Below are 14,346 nucleotides of genomic sequence, written 5' to 3'. Positions count from 1 at the left end.
ACCAGAAGAAACTGTGGCACCGAGTGAACCAGTGCCGCGTGTGTTTGGCTGGTGAAAGGCAGAGTTGGGATTCGAACCCAGGCCGTCTGACCACAGTGGCCATGTGGTATCCGCACTAGGGCTCTGTGGCTGCCACTATCTCATTTTCCCGGCCGTGTGCAGCCTCGCCGCGGGGCAGGGCCGAGGCCAGCAGCCCCCATCACAGGGGAGGGAAACACGTGCCAGCGCTCTGTCGACAGAGCTGGTGTGTGCTAGAGCCGAGGCCAAGGCAGAAGTTCCAGACCAAGCCCCAGGCTTTTGGAACACCCTCGGTAATGCTTCATGTTCATGGCAAAGCCATCACATTCCTATTCATGGCAAAACCTTCACATGAAGCCATCACAATGTTTCATATTCATGGCAAAGCCGTTCCATAAATGTTCTTTGTACAAAATATTGGTGAAAACAGTGTTATTTTCCCAGAACCTTGCCAAATGGGAGAATACTTTGTTCTTGTTTGATGTGTGGCCTATATTTTCATTTCTGGCTTATCTTGCCCATCCTCTCCTTTTCTACTTATGTTTGTTGGTTTGTGTCCTTATGCATTCTCTCCTGTGTGCGTGTGTGTGCGTGTGCCCATGAACACACACACACACACACACACAAAGTCTTTGTCACTCAGAGCCTCTCAGGTTCACACATGCTATTCTCCCTCACACACAGTCACACCCTGTGACATACACACAGGGCCTCACGCTCACTCAGCTCCTGGGCACACTCAGTACTAACCTGTACACACACACACACACACACACACACACACACACCTCTGCTGCACCCCAAAGCTGCATGCCGGGGCCAGGGAATGGAAGTAATCCTCTGGCACAGCAATATGATCATTTTCCTTTTCTTCCGCTGATCCAGCCCTGAGGTCTAGACAGGAAAAGGCACGCAGGGCAGGAAGGAGGGCTCCATGTGAGGGAGACAGGGAAGCAGGGAAAAGCCAGCTTTTACGGGAGAAAGGCAGCCCTGTCTGAATCGCACGTCTCAGAGGAGCCAGGCACAGGCTTAATTAAGTGGCAGGAAGTCTCGCAAGGAGGCACCCGGGAGGAAGTGATGCTGTCAGGCTCTGCGCGGCCAGCCCGTGCCTGCTGTATGGGCAGGTTCGCCTTCCCCGAGGCGATGCTGGCTCTGTAGCCCCTTGGTCAGCTCTTGGTCGTTGGCCCCAATCTGGGGGGGGGGGGGGTGACTTTCTTTTCAGCAGAGACCCTCGGGGATTCTGAGGAATTCAGAAAGAAGCAATCTCTCCTACATGCTCAGCCATCATTCAGCATGTTCCCACCCCACCATAGTGACATCCAGATCTGAGTTCAGCAGAATGTATGTCTTCTGTAGAATGTTAATTGGTGTTCCAGGAAAAGAAGTATTCCTTCATCAAACTGAGACACCGGGGTTAAAAAAGATAATAACTACAGGACTTCTCAGAGACTTTAGTTTGACTGGAGGCACTCCAAAAGAACTGGTTTTCAGCCATATTTGATGAAAGAATTCTTTTTCTCGAGGGACACACGTTTTATCTCCCTTGGAATCCAGTTCTAAAAATGTGATATTATGGGGCACATGTGGATTCAGGGCTTCATGTGTGGTCACGATTCATGCGCCTTTTCTCATGTGGCTGCCTGCCTCCTGCAGGCCCCTGCCTGGCTACAGCCATCTTGAGAAGCTGCTGAGATTTATCCAGGAGACATCCTGGAAGCTTTCCTCCCTGCTGCAGTGGCACACACCCTTCTGTTCCTGGCTTTGGGGGCAGGACCCAGCCCACACACCCCTGTGCAAGGAGAAGGCCAAGGCCTCTGACAGTTTTCCTACAACCAAATTTATTGAGCACATACTGTAGGCCACATACCTATGTGGATGGTGCAAATATAGAACCAAACCTCGCCCATCCAGAGCTTGGACCATTCCTATTTATCATCTTTTCAGAACCTATGCCAGGCTGCACACCCGCCACCTGGAGGGCTCTATATCTTTATCTCAGATGCATTTACATCTTAGTATGGAATCTATAGAAAAGCATATGGTGGACCAGAGGGCCTGGGTGGAGGCACAGCCTTCTTGGCACCTTGCCCTTCACACCTTATTGGTGCATTCCCCTCCCCACCTCCCTCCCCACCCTGGTGCTCTTGCAGAGGTCAGGGATGTTCCTTGGGGTGGTGGTCTCTCCTGGGGCAGAGGGATAGAGGGGCACCGAGGGGGCGCTGTAAATCAGGGTGCTGTGTCTCACCGATCTCCCAGCTGGGCAGCGATGCCTGGGTGCCCCAGTTAATAGGCATGTGATGATAATGTTAGTGATACTATAGTGAGTAACTAATATTATCATAGCGACTGGGCTTTCCGTGATGCAGTCATGCCAGAGGCTTTCTAAAACGTCCTCCACCCGACCCTTATACCAACACGGGAGGGTAGGTATCCTGTCACTTTACAGACGAGAAAACCGGACACAGGGAGGTGACCTAACTGACCTGTGGTCCCACAGCTAGTAAGCAGCAGGGTTGGGATTCAAACAGGTGTTTGGAGCCATGCTCTTCCCCAGTGCCACCGGCCACTGCCCCCACCTGGCTGTCCCAGTCACCACAGTTCTCTTCCAGCAGCCGTAGCTGCCACCTGGGGATTCTCTGCACAAAGCCCTGGGGTTTTTTGGAGAGGCCTGCATAGAATCGTGGAGATGCTAACTTTGCATTTGTCTATTTAGAATGTACGAACTGTGCTGCTACTTACCTCAAGAAAAAGATCTGAAAATCTCTGTCTATGATTATGACACCTTTACCCGTGATGAAAAGGTGGGAGAAACCATCATTGATCTGGAAAACCGATTCCTCTCCCGGTTTGGGTCCCACTGTGGCATACCTGAGCAGTACTGTGTGTAAGTTGCCTGGGCCACAAATGTAGACCGTTTGCTCCATCAACAACAGTACGTGGGGAAGCCTTGGTTCTCTACTCAGTGCTTGTCTTCACTGAGCCACTGCTCCTCTGAATGTTTTTAATAACGGGATTATCTGCGGGAGAATAGGGTCATAGCATCGCAGTGCCCTCCCCCGACCCCTGATCAGTTTTGTGATGTCCCTCTTGCCCCCGAAGTGCTGTTTGGCATCTTCCTACAGCGTCTAATGAGCTACAGCTTGAAATTTATGTTTATGAGCTTGTCTGCTGTGATTACAGTCTGTAAGCAAACCCCTCATTTTTATGGAGGAGGAAATTGCGGGGAGTGGGGAAAGGATCCATTGGCTGAGGCCAAAGTAACTGTGGATTTGGGGTCTGAAATAGATTTCTAGACAAGAGCCAGAGGGTAGAGCACATTTGCTGCTCCCTCGTTACGTGGGCACGCCTGTGAGTATGGGAGTATGTGCGTATGAAGCCAAGAAGGACCTGTGTGCCCCGCAGTAACTCTGGGTGTGGAATGTTCTTCACAGTTCTGGCGTAAACACCTGGCGAGATCAGTTGAGACCAACACAGTTGCTTCAAAATGTAGCCAGATACAAAGGCTTCCCACCACCCATCCTTTCCGAAGATGGAAGCAGAATCAGATATGGAGGGCGGGACTACAGTTTGGATGAATTCGGTAAGTGCGTAACTGTAGACCAGCAAACTGGTTACAAAGTGTAACAGCCCATCTCTTTGGGGTGGGGGGAGGGGCAGAGCAGTGCCCTAGTTATGCCACAGGAGACTCTGCACACGTGACTATCTAACAAAGCCCCATTATAGCCGAGCTCTGCTGTCTTGTCAAGTGTCAAAGTATACACATTTTCTTGTCTGTCCTATGTTTCACTTGACCTTTTTAGGTCATAGCCATTCGGGCTTTGAACACAAAGTTCTAGTAATTAACTACTTTCTGCGTAATGCATAATTAGTTCACAGTTTAGCTCTAAAGTGCTCAGGTGGTAGTGCAAGCCTTTCTGTCCCAGGCTTAGTCCATCGTTCTTCCAGCCCTTCTCTGAGAAGGCCCAGGGATGTGGCGGGTGGGGGCGGTTTGAAGAATCTTCTGCGTTCACATCTGGCCCACGTCTGAGCTTGGGGTCTTGCTCTTTCTCCAGCAGTAATTTATAATACAATCTGTCCTGACACATGGCCAGCTAGCTGCACTACGACAAAGCTTGAAATGAGCTTAACAGCATAAGAGCTGTGGGGTTATTCAGTGTTGCGTAGGGAGGGGGGCTTCCCAGAGCGGGCTTGCCTTGGAGGGTGCGCAGGATTTCCAGGGAGGGCTGAATACAGACTCCTGGGAGTACAGGTGCTTTCCCCATCCTCAGCTCTTTATTCTCCACACAGCAAGAAACTATGTTTTTTGTCCTTCCATTCGAGGAGGACTTAGTACCAGGGATGATGAGCTGCCGAGGAAATGTTGATGTTGCTGTCAACATGAGAACTTGCAAAAGGGATTGGGAATTAACTGGCAAGCAATGTGGCCTCATAGTTAAGAGTGCCCCCAAATAACTCCCCCCAAACTGTCTCATCACAAGGCTCATTCCAGTTACTGTGTTACCTAACAAATCACCCCAAAACTTAGCAGCTGAAAAACACCCATTTCATTTTGCTCACAGTTTCCAGGTCGGGAATTGAGGAAGGGCTCACTGGGCGGTTCTCACCTGAGTGGGCCGTGTGGTTCGTTGCCGTCAGGTGTTGGGGGCAGGGGAGGCTGCAGTCATCCCAAGTCTTGACGAAGCTGGGTGTTAAGGATGGCCTGCATGCACGGCGCAGCTGCTGCTGGCTCTTGGCTGGGGCTAACAATCAGAACATCTCCTCAGGCCCTTCCAGAAGGGCAGTCTCCAGATTCTCATGCTCCGTATGTGGCAGGTGGCTTCCCTTCGAGGACCAAGCAGAAGCTATGCGGACTTGCCTGCCTTGCCTGAGAAGTCACACGGCATTCTTCCTCCACACCTGAGTGCTCAGATAGGTCTCCAGATTCAAAGGAAGAGGACAGAGACTCCACCTCTCCATGGGAGAAGTGTCCGAGAATTCAAGGGCTGATTTTAAAATACCACAGTAATGCTAGCCACTATAACAACTAAACTTCCACATGTCAGCGGCTTAAACCAGTAGTTTATTTCTCTGAAATTCACTCGGTATGCCAACAGGCAGCAGTGCATCACAGACCCAGGCCCTTCCGTCTTGCGGCTTTGCTCTTCAACTCAGGCACCTTAAGTTGCTGTTCCTTCTGCATCCCAAAGAGAACCGCACCTAGAATATCTTTCACGAGAGGGTTTTATGTGCCAGGTCTGGAAGTGACACGTGTCACTTCTGTGTTACTTTCGAGCCCGCCTAGATCGTGTGTCCACACCTAACTGCAAGGGAGGCTGGGAAACAGAATCTGGCTGTGAGCCTCTGCCAGAAAAGTAAAGAGAGGCTGCTGTCATGGACACATTCTGGTGTGTTCTGGCCCCTTTGCTGTTGGCAGCCCCCAAGTCAGCTGTGAGTCTGGTTGGGGCAGGGCCCATAGTCAAGAGCTGATTCCATCCATGAATCCTTCACAGATCCAAGTTCGCACAGCAGCCCTGCTTGCCCAGTTCGCCCTTCTGGGATGAAGGGTTGCATGCCCCTCCGGGCAGTCTGGTTGAGCGGTTTGCAGATGCCCATCCCTGTGTCAATGCCGTTTTCCATTCCAGAAGCCAACAAAATCCTGCACCAGCACCTCGGGGCCCCTGACGAGCGTCTTGCCCTTCATATCCTCAGGACTCAGGGACTGGTCCCTGAGCATGTAGAAACCAGGACTTTGCACAGCACCTTCCAGCCCAACATCTCCCAGGTGAGAGCGTTTCCCTGTGAGAACCGATCATCCACATCCCAAACACTGTGGCGGGAGCTGACCCACAAGTGCCCCTTCTCTTGCGGACACTTTTAGATAGACAGGAAACAGGCAACTCAGATTAGCTTTATTCCAAAGGGGAATTATTGTAAGAATTTCCAGGTAATTCACTAAATCCAGGCAGGAGGGCGACTGTGGCTCAGAACAACCTTAGACCAGGATCTCTCCCCTCTCGTCTGTTTTTCTCTCTCATTCTGTTCGTCCGTGATTTTCCTATGGTCCCCTTTCTATGCATCAGAATGTGATAGAGCGTTTCTGAGGTTTTTATGTTATAAAGTAGCCCCATCTACTTCCAAATACCTTGGCCCAACTGTCCATGGCGTGGGGAAGCACTGTGCCAGGCCCCACTTGGGTGAGGTGGTACTGTGACCTCAGAGCCAGGGAGGAAGCTGGGCCACAGTGCACCAGGTGGCTCATCACAGAGGCCACGTGGATCGTGATGGGGGAGGGTCAGTTCCCAGGAACCTTCTTAAAGACCAGGCTGGAGGTATAGTCTACAAAACATCCAAAAACAGTTTGGGGAATTTAAGTTCATATGGTTGATATGGTTTGTTAATGGCATTCCTAGCCAGCCTGGAAGAACATTCTAGTCAGATAGATGGCCCTGGTCTGTGGCAGTGGGAGACCTGAGCAGGACCTCGCCAAGGTGGCACCACAAGTATCATCTGGGCTTTCACCTTTCCCCTTCCTGCAAGCCTCCTCCCAGGTGGTGACGCTAGGTGGCTGATGGCTGGAGCTCTCAACTTTGGGGAGCAGTAATGCTCTTGCCATTGTTTGGGTCTTTCCTTTGAAAGTGTTATGTTGTAAGTCTTTCTTTTATAAATTAAATACCATTTTACATTATTTTGATTTCCTATTTGGAGGTGAGTAGAGAAACACTTGGGTGTCACAAAATCAGGACTGATAATAGGTAAGCAAAGTGATAGAGTTCTGAGTGAAGGATCCAAGCTTCAAGTCATTATAAGAGGGGGTGTGTGTGTGTGTGTTGGGGGTTGTGTTAGCAATGGGACATTCAGACGATCATAGAGGTGGGCACATGCAGCCATCAGAGACTCCTGGTGAGAGTAGGAAGTGGGTGGCCTAAAGGACAGTGAAGACAGATGATTTATCTCAGTTTGCTCCTCTGCTCTCCTTTTGTACTTTCCATATGGACAGGAAATAGGCAGGCCTGAAGAAACAGTTTCACCTAGAAAATCTGAAAGAAAGTTATAGTCTCTGCTACTCATAATACAACTTAATTTCTTTTTTCATTTTTGAATGATTCAGGGGAAACTTCAGATGTGGGTAGATGTTTTCCCTAAGAGTTTGGGACCACCAGGCCCTCCTTTCAACATCACCCCCAGGAAAGCCAAAAAGTAAGTAGTCTTGAGAGCCTGATCCATTGGACTGGGGTCTTGGTGCAAGACCAGAGAAAAAAGCACCTTCAAAATGTGCTCTTTGCAGGTACTATCTGCGTGTGATCATCTGGAATACCAAGGACGTTCTCTTGGACGAGAAGAGCATCACAGGAGAGGAAATGAGTGACATCTATGTCAAAGGGTAAGGTTAGATGCTCACTTGCCTTTGACAGAAAAGGAATGGGCAGCAGCATTACTCAAGGTGTCCTCTCTAGGATCTTTGGTCAGGGGAAGCTCTTTCTTTCATGCAGTCTGCTTAGGGAGCTCCAGCGACATACAGAGAAATCTGTATGGATCTTGTTTATAAGCAGACGTTATCAAATGACTATTAGCACCGATACATATTTCTACATCTCTTGTAAAGTGGGGTCAGTTTATTATCAGCCTTGTTATTTCTTTTTAGTCATGCAGTTCATTTTATTCCTTTATGATACCTTGAGTAACTAGCCCTAGAAACACAAGGAAGGCTTTTTATATTTCAGTTTCTGTATATTTTACTACCAGCAGCTAATGTCCATGGAAAAGAGGAAACATGAGCATATTTAAAAAAAAAAAAAAAAAAGAAAACCACTTTGATTCCACCATTTATGAAATGCCTGCATCCCACATGTGAAGCGTCAGAGCCGTTCATCATCCTCTTACTTGTATCATCAAATACCAGTAATCCATGTTGGTGTTAGTTTCACATTCTGTCCCCATCAAAGAGGTTGTGTACAGAATGACATAGCGATGAAAATGCCGGTCTCTGGAGCCAAACTACCTGGGTTGAAATCCTGGTAACTTTCCCTACCAGGTGGGCCAGTGAGCTCGCAGTTTCCCATCTGCAGATAGTACCTGCTGCTCTGGGATATTCAGAATATTGAGTAACTCAAAGCATTTGGGGCAGTGCCTGGCAGACAGTAAACACTATGTGTATCAGGGTTCTCTAGGGAAACAACAAGTAGAGAGAGAGAGTGTGTGTGTGTGTGTGTGTGTAGAGGGAGAACGAGAGAGAGAGAGAGTGTGTATTTTAAGGATTTGGCACACATGATTCTGGAGGCTGAGAAGTCCCTGGTTCTGCCCTCCGGCAGCTGGAGGCTCAGGAAAGTGAGAGGTGTAGTGGAGGCTGACTCCTCCTTCCTCTGCCTCTTGTTCTATTCAGGCCTTTAACAGATTGGATGAGGCCCACCCACACTGGGGAGGGCAGTCTACTTCACCCAGTCCACCAGTTCAGATTCTAATTTCATCTAGAAGCACGCGCACAGACATACTCAGAACAATGTGTCATCTGGGCAGCCTGTGGCCAGTCACACTGACACCGAACATGAACTATCCCACTGTGTATGCATTAGCTAGTAGGATTACTATTCCAGAGACCAACTTTGCTTCTTTGATATGTAAAAGATAAGATTTGTTGAAATTTAATATATTCATAAAGTGATAACAAAGTTTCACTTTTGATCCCAAGTGGCCTTCAATCAAAACTTTGTTGAAGACATAATTACTATCATTTGGGTTCACTGTAAACAGGGAATGTTTCATCAGGTTCTTCATTATTCTTTCTCATTTCAGGATCTTATTACCATTCCCCAAGGAAAACTAATCCTAGCTAATTATATATATGCAAATTTATTTGACTGTCATAAGCATTATTATTTTTTTTCAAATCAGAGAAACTCAAGAAATACTGGACTGAGAGAAAAGTCTAATCAAAGAATAAAAGCACAACCTAAAGTACCATGTCCTGTTTGGAGTTAAAATCCAAATGCTGTATGTGAAAAGATGAATCACGCATCCATAGTATCCCTAGCACCACCACATGCTGACGCACACGGTGTATTCCTAACCCTCATACACACGGTGCTTACCGTCTGCCGCAGGGTAACGGGCAGCTAGGACACTTCAGCTAGGATGTATACAAAGTTTTACATGTGCATACGCAAATACAGAGAGTTAACTTGTCTTAAAATAATGTGAAAAGATTGATATTTAGAATTAAGTGAAAAAGATTCAGGAGAAAAAAGAAGAGCTTCAAGGGGTGAGCAGTCTGGGGAAGGAGGATGGTGGCACTTTAGGGATCTTGTCAAGGAGGTGAAGTCACCAAGGTCCTACCCAAAGAGTGTAAACTCTCTTCCTCAAGTTAATTTAAAAGCTTACAAGTGAATAGATGAATCTTTCAACTAAGTTAGCTAATTAGTTAATTAACTAGCAAGAAGGACAATTATTGTAGTTAATTGGTATTCATACCACTATTAACAATAGGATCTAATGTTAGCATGTGACTTTCTGGTAGTCTCTATGGTCCCTTGAGGCAAAAGAATAGCCCTGGACTTTGGAGTCAGACCAACCAGGGCTTCAGAATTCTTAATACTTAATTCTGTCCATTAATGGCTCTGTGCCCTTGTGGAAGTTATTCTGTCTGGACCTCAGTTTCCACATCTGTAAAATGGAGCAAGTTATATAGTTGTTGGGAAGAATAAAACAAGGCACGCTGAGTATGGCAGATGATCAGTAACACAGCCAGGGATTTTGCACTTTCCATTCTGGCCCTTCTAAGCCACAGTCTTTCACTCTGTCCTTATGTTGACGAGGAGAAGGGAGCACATATTGTTAACTTCATCTACAGGTGGGAGAGGAAGCCCAGAATGGTAAGTGGCGGAGTGTGTTCATAGCCAGGTCTGCCTCCCACTGAGAATCTCTTTCTGGGGGGGTCCAGGTATCAGTCTTTTTTAAAAACTCCACGGTTGAGTGCAGTGGGATTCTCATGCCCTCTGCCCAGTCTAAAATCAAGCGGTCTCCTAGCTCCTAAACAGAACCCTTCCCGATTGTAGGCAGATGTGACATCAGCAACTTCCCCCACATGTTCGTTCATTCATTCCTTCAATAGGCCTACTACCTGCCAGGCACAAACCACAAGAAACTTTTCAAATGTCAAAAGTTAAGATGTTAAATTGTTTATGGAAATGAATTTTCATTGATATGCACATGGAAATAACAGCTTACATCTCCCTTGCTAGTCTCATTAATGTGATCGTAGTGAATTTAAGAATAATAAAAAAAAAAAAAAGGAAGTCGTAGGATGACTTGAGTCATGCCTGTTTTGTTTGCTTAAGTAAAACATGGAAGAGGAAATGCTAAGTTTTCGAACTAACTCATATTCTTTAAGCCTATCAGCAGCGATGACAGCCACTGATGAGTTATAGGTAGCAAGACTAGCATCGTAGCCAGCAAGCTGCAGTGTTCCCAGAATAGAAGCTAAGTTGTTGATATTTTCCAGAAAATGTCACCTTATCCCTGCTAACTGAAGTCTAAAGGGTTTCCTGCTTTGGCTTTAGAGGAATTATATTTTATTTGGCTACAACCTGTGTTGGATGCAACAGAGCAACCCCCTTCATAAATCACCCCCAGCTCCCTACATAACTGGAGCCTGCCCAAGAAAAGTGCATTAATTCTCCTGCCCTTCACTCCCCTAATCACTGCACGATTTTGCGGCTAGATTACTTGTCAATCACATGAAGCTAAAGTCTGTTTGCTTCTGCTTTTCAGCTGGATTCCTGGCAATGAAGAAAACAAACAGAAAACAGATGTCCATTACAGGTCCTTGGATGGTGAGGGGAATTTTAACTGGAGATTTGTTTTCCCATTTGACTACCTCCCAGCGGAACAGCTCTGTATCGTTGCTAAAAAAGTGAGTTCTGATCTATGCCCACGGGAAGTGGGTGTCATGGGTCTGCCTTAAAAGATATGGAAAAAGTAAGAGCTGCCAGTACCTCCGAGGTCATGAGCCTGGCTCCCCCTTGAGGAGATGGGGAATCTGAGACCCACAGACGTGCAGATACTTGCCTAGGGTCACAAAGCTAAGACAGCTCTTTGTGCAATTCAGAAGGATCAGAAAAACAACTGCCGCTGCCTAAGGACTGTCGAACTGAGGATCCTGTGTTCATATATGCAAATACCCAAGTGTGTTTTTAATGTCACAGGGAGACTGATCTCTTCCCATAAGCAGCCCTGTTTGACTCATTAACCAAATAGAGGCAAGATATTTAGAGGAAATTTCCCTTTCACCTTCTTTATTAAACCTCAGCATCTCCTTTACCTCCTTCAGAAGCACTTTCATCAAGGGTCAAGGCTCTTATGGTCTTAATTAGTAAGACTCTAGTTACAGAACTCTAATGCAATCGGCTTATACCAAAAAAAGTGATTTATTGGTTCACATGACTAAAAAGTCTCGGGTTGGTAGGTTTAAGATTGAACTGTCGTCTTTAGGAATTGCTCTCATTTTCTCCACCACTCTCTCTGCCCTCTCCCATGGACCTCATTCCCTGGTAAGGCAAGATGGCTGCCTGCAGCCCAGCCTTCCTCTTGCCTTCCCAGCATCCTCAGCAGAAATAGAAGAACCAACCCCCAATGGTGCCAACCAGAGTTCTGGAATTGGACCTTTGTGTCTCTCTCTGTTTGGGGTCACGTTCCCATACCGGAACCAACCAACATGGCCTGGGGATGCAGTGCTAGGACTGGCCCAGCTCTGGAGCTCGAAACAGAGTCTGTTCTTCCCAAAGTGCATAGGAGGACAGTCCCCAGGGAAAATCTGATGCTTTATCCCCAAAAGGGGGGCCTGAATCTCAGCAGACAATAATGAGAGATGCCTTTTATAGATCCCCTGTCCCATTCCTGCTCCCCACATTCTATAAACCTTTCCTAGCTATGCCTGCTCACCTCCTTTCCCTAGCCCTCATCAGAATTCACCTGCCTTACGTCCCACCTAGCTAGACCCTACCCTCTGCTGGCGCTACTCAGTGCTGCTGGTGTAGGGAGCGCTTTTCCGTGCCAAGTGAGATAAATGCCTTCAAAGGGCACTTTCTAGAACACAGAGGCCCAGTGTGATGTCAAATCACACACACTTCCAGATGGTGAGGCAGACCGGCAAGAAGGGGACAGCCTTTCCTATCTACTCACATTTAGCGTTGGATGTCTCAGTGCCCTGCGTGCCACCGGGAGCATGACCCCACACAGGACTGTCAGTGAGGCCAACCAACACCAGAATGGGCTACCTAGTCCCTCAGAGCCAACATTTCTGGGATGTTATCTGAAAAACAAGAAACAAAGCACCTGGTTGGCTCAGTTGGTTAAACTTCTGACTCGATTTTGGCTCAGGTCATGATCTCAGGGTGGTGAAATTGAGCCCCAAGTCAGGCTTGCTCTGGGCATGGAGCCTGCTTGGATTCTCTCTCCCCCTCCTCCAAAAAAATAGAAAGAAAAACAAGAAACAACCCAACCATCCTTCTTTGGATGAATTCAGGAAACACTGGGGGAATCCCCTTCTGCTGGGGCCTGAGGCATGCAGGAGTAATTTGGCTGTGGAGGTGTTACTCTGTTATTCTGTTTGGCTAATATTGTTCAGAGGCTGAGACCAGAGGTGAGAACTTGGAGGACCCTGACCCAGTCCTCCCTCCACCTATCTTCAGAATGAGGAATCAGTGGGTCTGGGTTGACCAGAGCATGTAAAACACAGCAATATTTTCAAAAGCCAAAAATATCAGGTCATTTTAAATCTGCTGATAAGAGTGAAATTTGATCCCCAGTCTCCTCACCCCCATGTGAAAGGAGTGTGCTCAAACATCCATGGCGGGGGGGGGGGGGGGGGGGGGGGGGGGTGGAAGGTCACTGAGCAAATGTGACACCCCAGCAGGTGTTAGTGTGGGTGGGCTGGCCTAGAACAGCTTGGCTTTGGGAGGTTAGTCTGAGCTGGCCCTAGTGGTCCGGGGTGGGGGACCCACAGAAATAACTCCCCAAACCATAGGAGTGGCAGCAGGGAGTCACACTGATAGGAACATGGCAGGCTGGAAACCTTCTGTTTGGGAATTGCCTGGGACAACCTTTTTGTCACCCAGCTGGTGGCCTTGAGATTTCCTGGGCAGCCTGGCTACCCTCCATACCATGGGCTAGAGGGTTGAGGGTAAGGGGGAGGGGTTGTTAGAGGGGGGTTGTGGAAGAGAACGAAGGCCCCGTGCCCTGATGCTAGGGTTTCAAGGGACCCGAGGGTAAGGTTTCAGAGTCCAGTAATCCGTGTCACTTGGTTTTTCTTTCTCTTGTCATTTTAGGAGCATTTCTGGAGTATTGACCAAACCGAATTCCGGGTCCCACCCAGACTCATCATTCAGATATGGGATAATGACAAGTTTTCTCTGGATGACTATTTGGGTAGGGCTTACATTTGGATACTTTTCTCTAAGAAATTTTACTCGGAATTAGTGCAATCAATTAAAATCTGAGTCAGTGATTTAAATCACCAGTACCGTGGGTAATTAAGGGTTGGACTACACTCACTACCCCCACGTCCTCTGGGCAGTGTGACCTGCCTGCTCGCTGTCTCAAGCCCTCTGAAAACGGCACAGTGAACGTCATTCTTTTCAGTAGGCCCCATCCACATTCAAGGGCCCCCAAGGAGGCTGTTACCCCAGCTCCTGTCTTGCCTTGAACACTCAAAGTCTATATCCGCAAGGGAATGCCTCAGCCTTGACTCCACAGCCAGACTACCCACACTGCCTCCTCCTCTGCGCTGCTCTCAATCCCCTAATGTCACCAGCCCTTTATCTTTCCCCGGGGTCCATCCTCCTTGGTGGTTAAAGGCACTTATTAAACACCCCCCACCTTGGGCCCTTCCCTTTCTTGGTATGCACACCCCAAGACCACCACCACAATAACATAATGCTCTTCTGAATTCCCCTCTCCCAGACCCCGGGTCTGCCTCATTGGCCTGCTCTGTTTTTCCCTCCCACTCTTTAAATGCAGGTCTTTGCCTTCCCTAGAGTTCCCTGGCTCTCCCCCACACCCTTTCATCAGTCTACCGCCCTCCTCAGTTGAAGGTAAAAAAGCTTCATTGTTCACCCTTCAGCAAGATGTGACTCCTAAATGAGTGCAGGTAGCCAGAGCGCTCACAGTGCCTCTGTTCAGGGTAGCTTGAGACTGCTCTGAGCACATTCCAAATCTGCCTTCAGCGGACGTCTAGTCTTATAGATGTTTAATTCTTTTGAGCTTTTAGAAGAGCTCTGTTTACATTTGTGTCTTTGAGAAATAAACCACATCACCCTCTGAGACGCAGAGCAGCGGACAGACATTTCTTCTACCACT

General features: G+C 47.9%; 1 protein-coding gene across 1 annotated transcript in view; it reads left to right on the top strand.

Annotated features, from left to right (window-relative positions):
* The window catches only part of MYOF (myoferlin), a 155,760-nt gene that overhangs the window by 136,496 nt on the left and 4,918 nt on the right, over positions 1-14,346 (top strand). Inside the window, 7 exon segments of the mRNA XM_046027131.1 lie at positions 2,732-2,902; positions 3,450-3,598; positions 5,640-5,779; positions 7,106-7,194; positions 7,283-7,378; positions 10,762-10,903; positions 13,317-13,416. Of these exon segments, the coding sequence (XP_045883087.1) occupies positions 2,732-2,902; positions 3,450-3,598; positions 5,640-5,779; positions 7,106-7,194; positions 7,283-7,378; positions 10,762-10,903; positions 13,317-13,416 (887 nt within the window).

Source organism: Meles meles, chromosome 13 (genome assembly GCF_922984935.1).
Source record: "Meles meles chromosome 13, mMelMel3.1 paternal haplotype, whole genome shotgun sequence".
NCBI classification, from domain to species: Eukaryota; Metazoa; Chordata; class Mammalia; order Carnivora; family Mustelidae; genus Meles; species Meles meles.
This window is presented reverse-complemented; position numbering and strand designations above follow the sequence as displayed.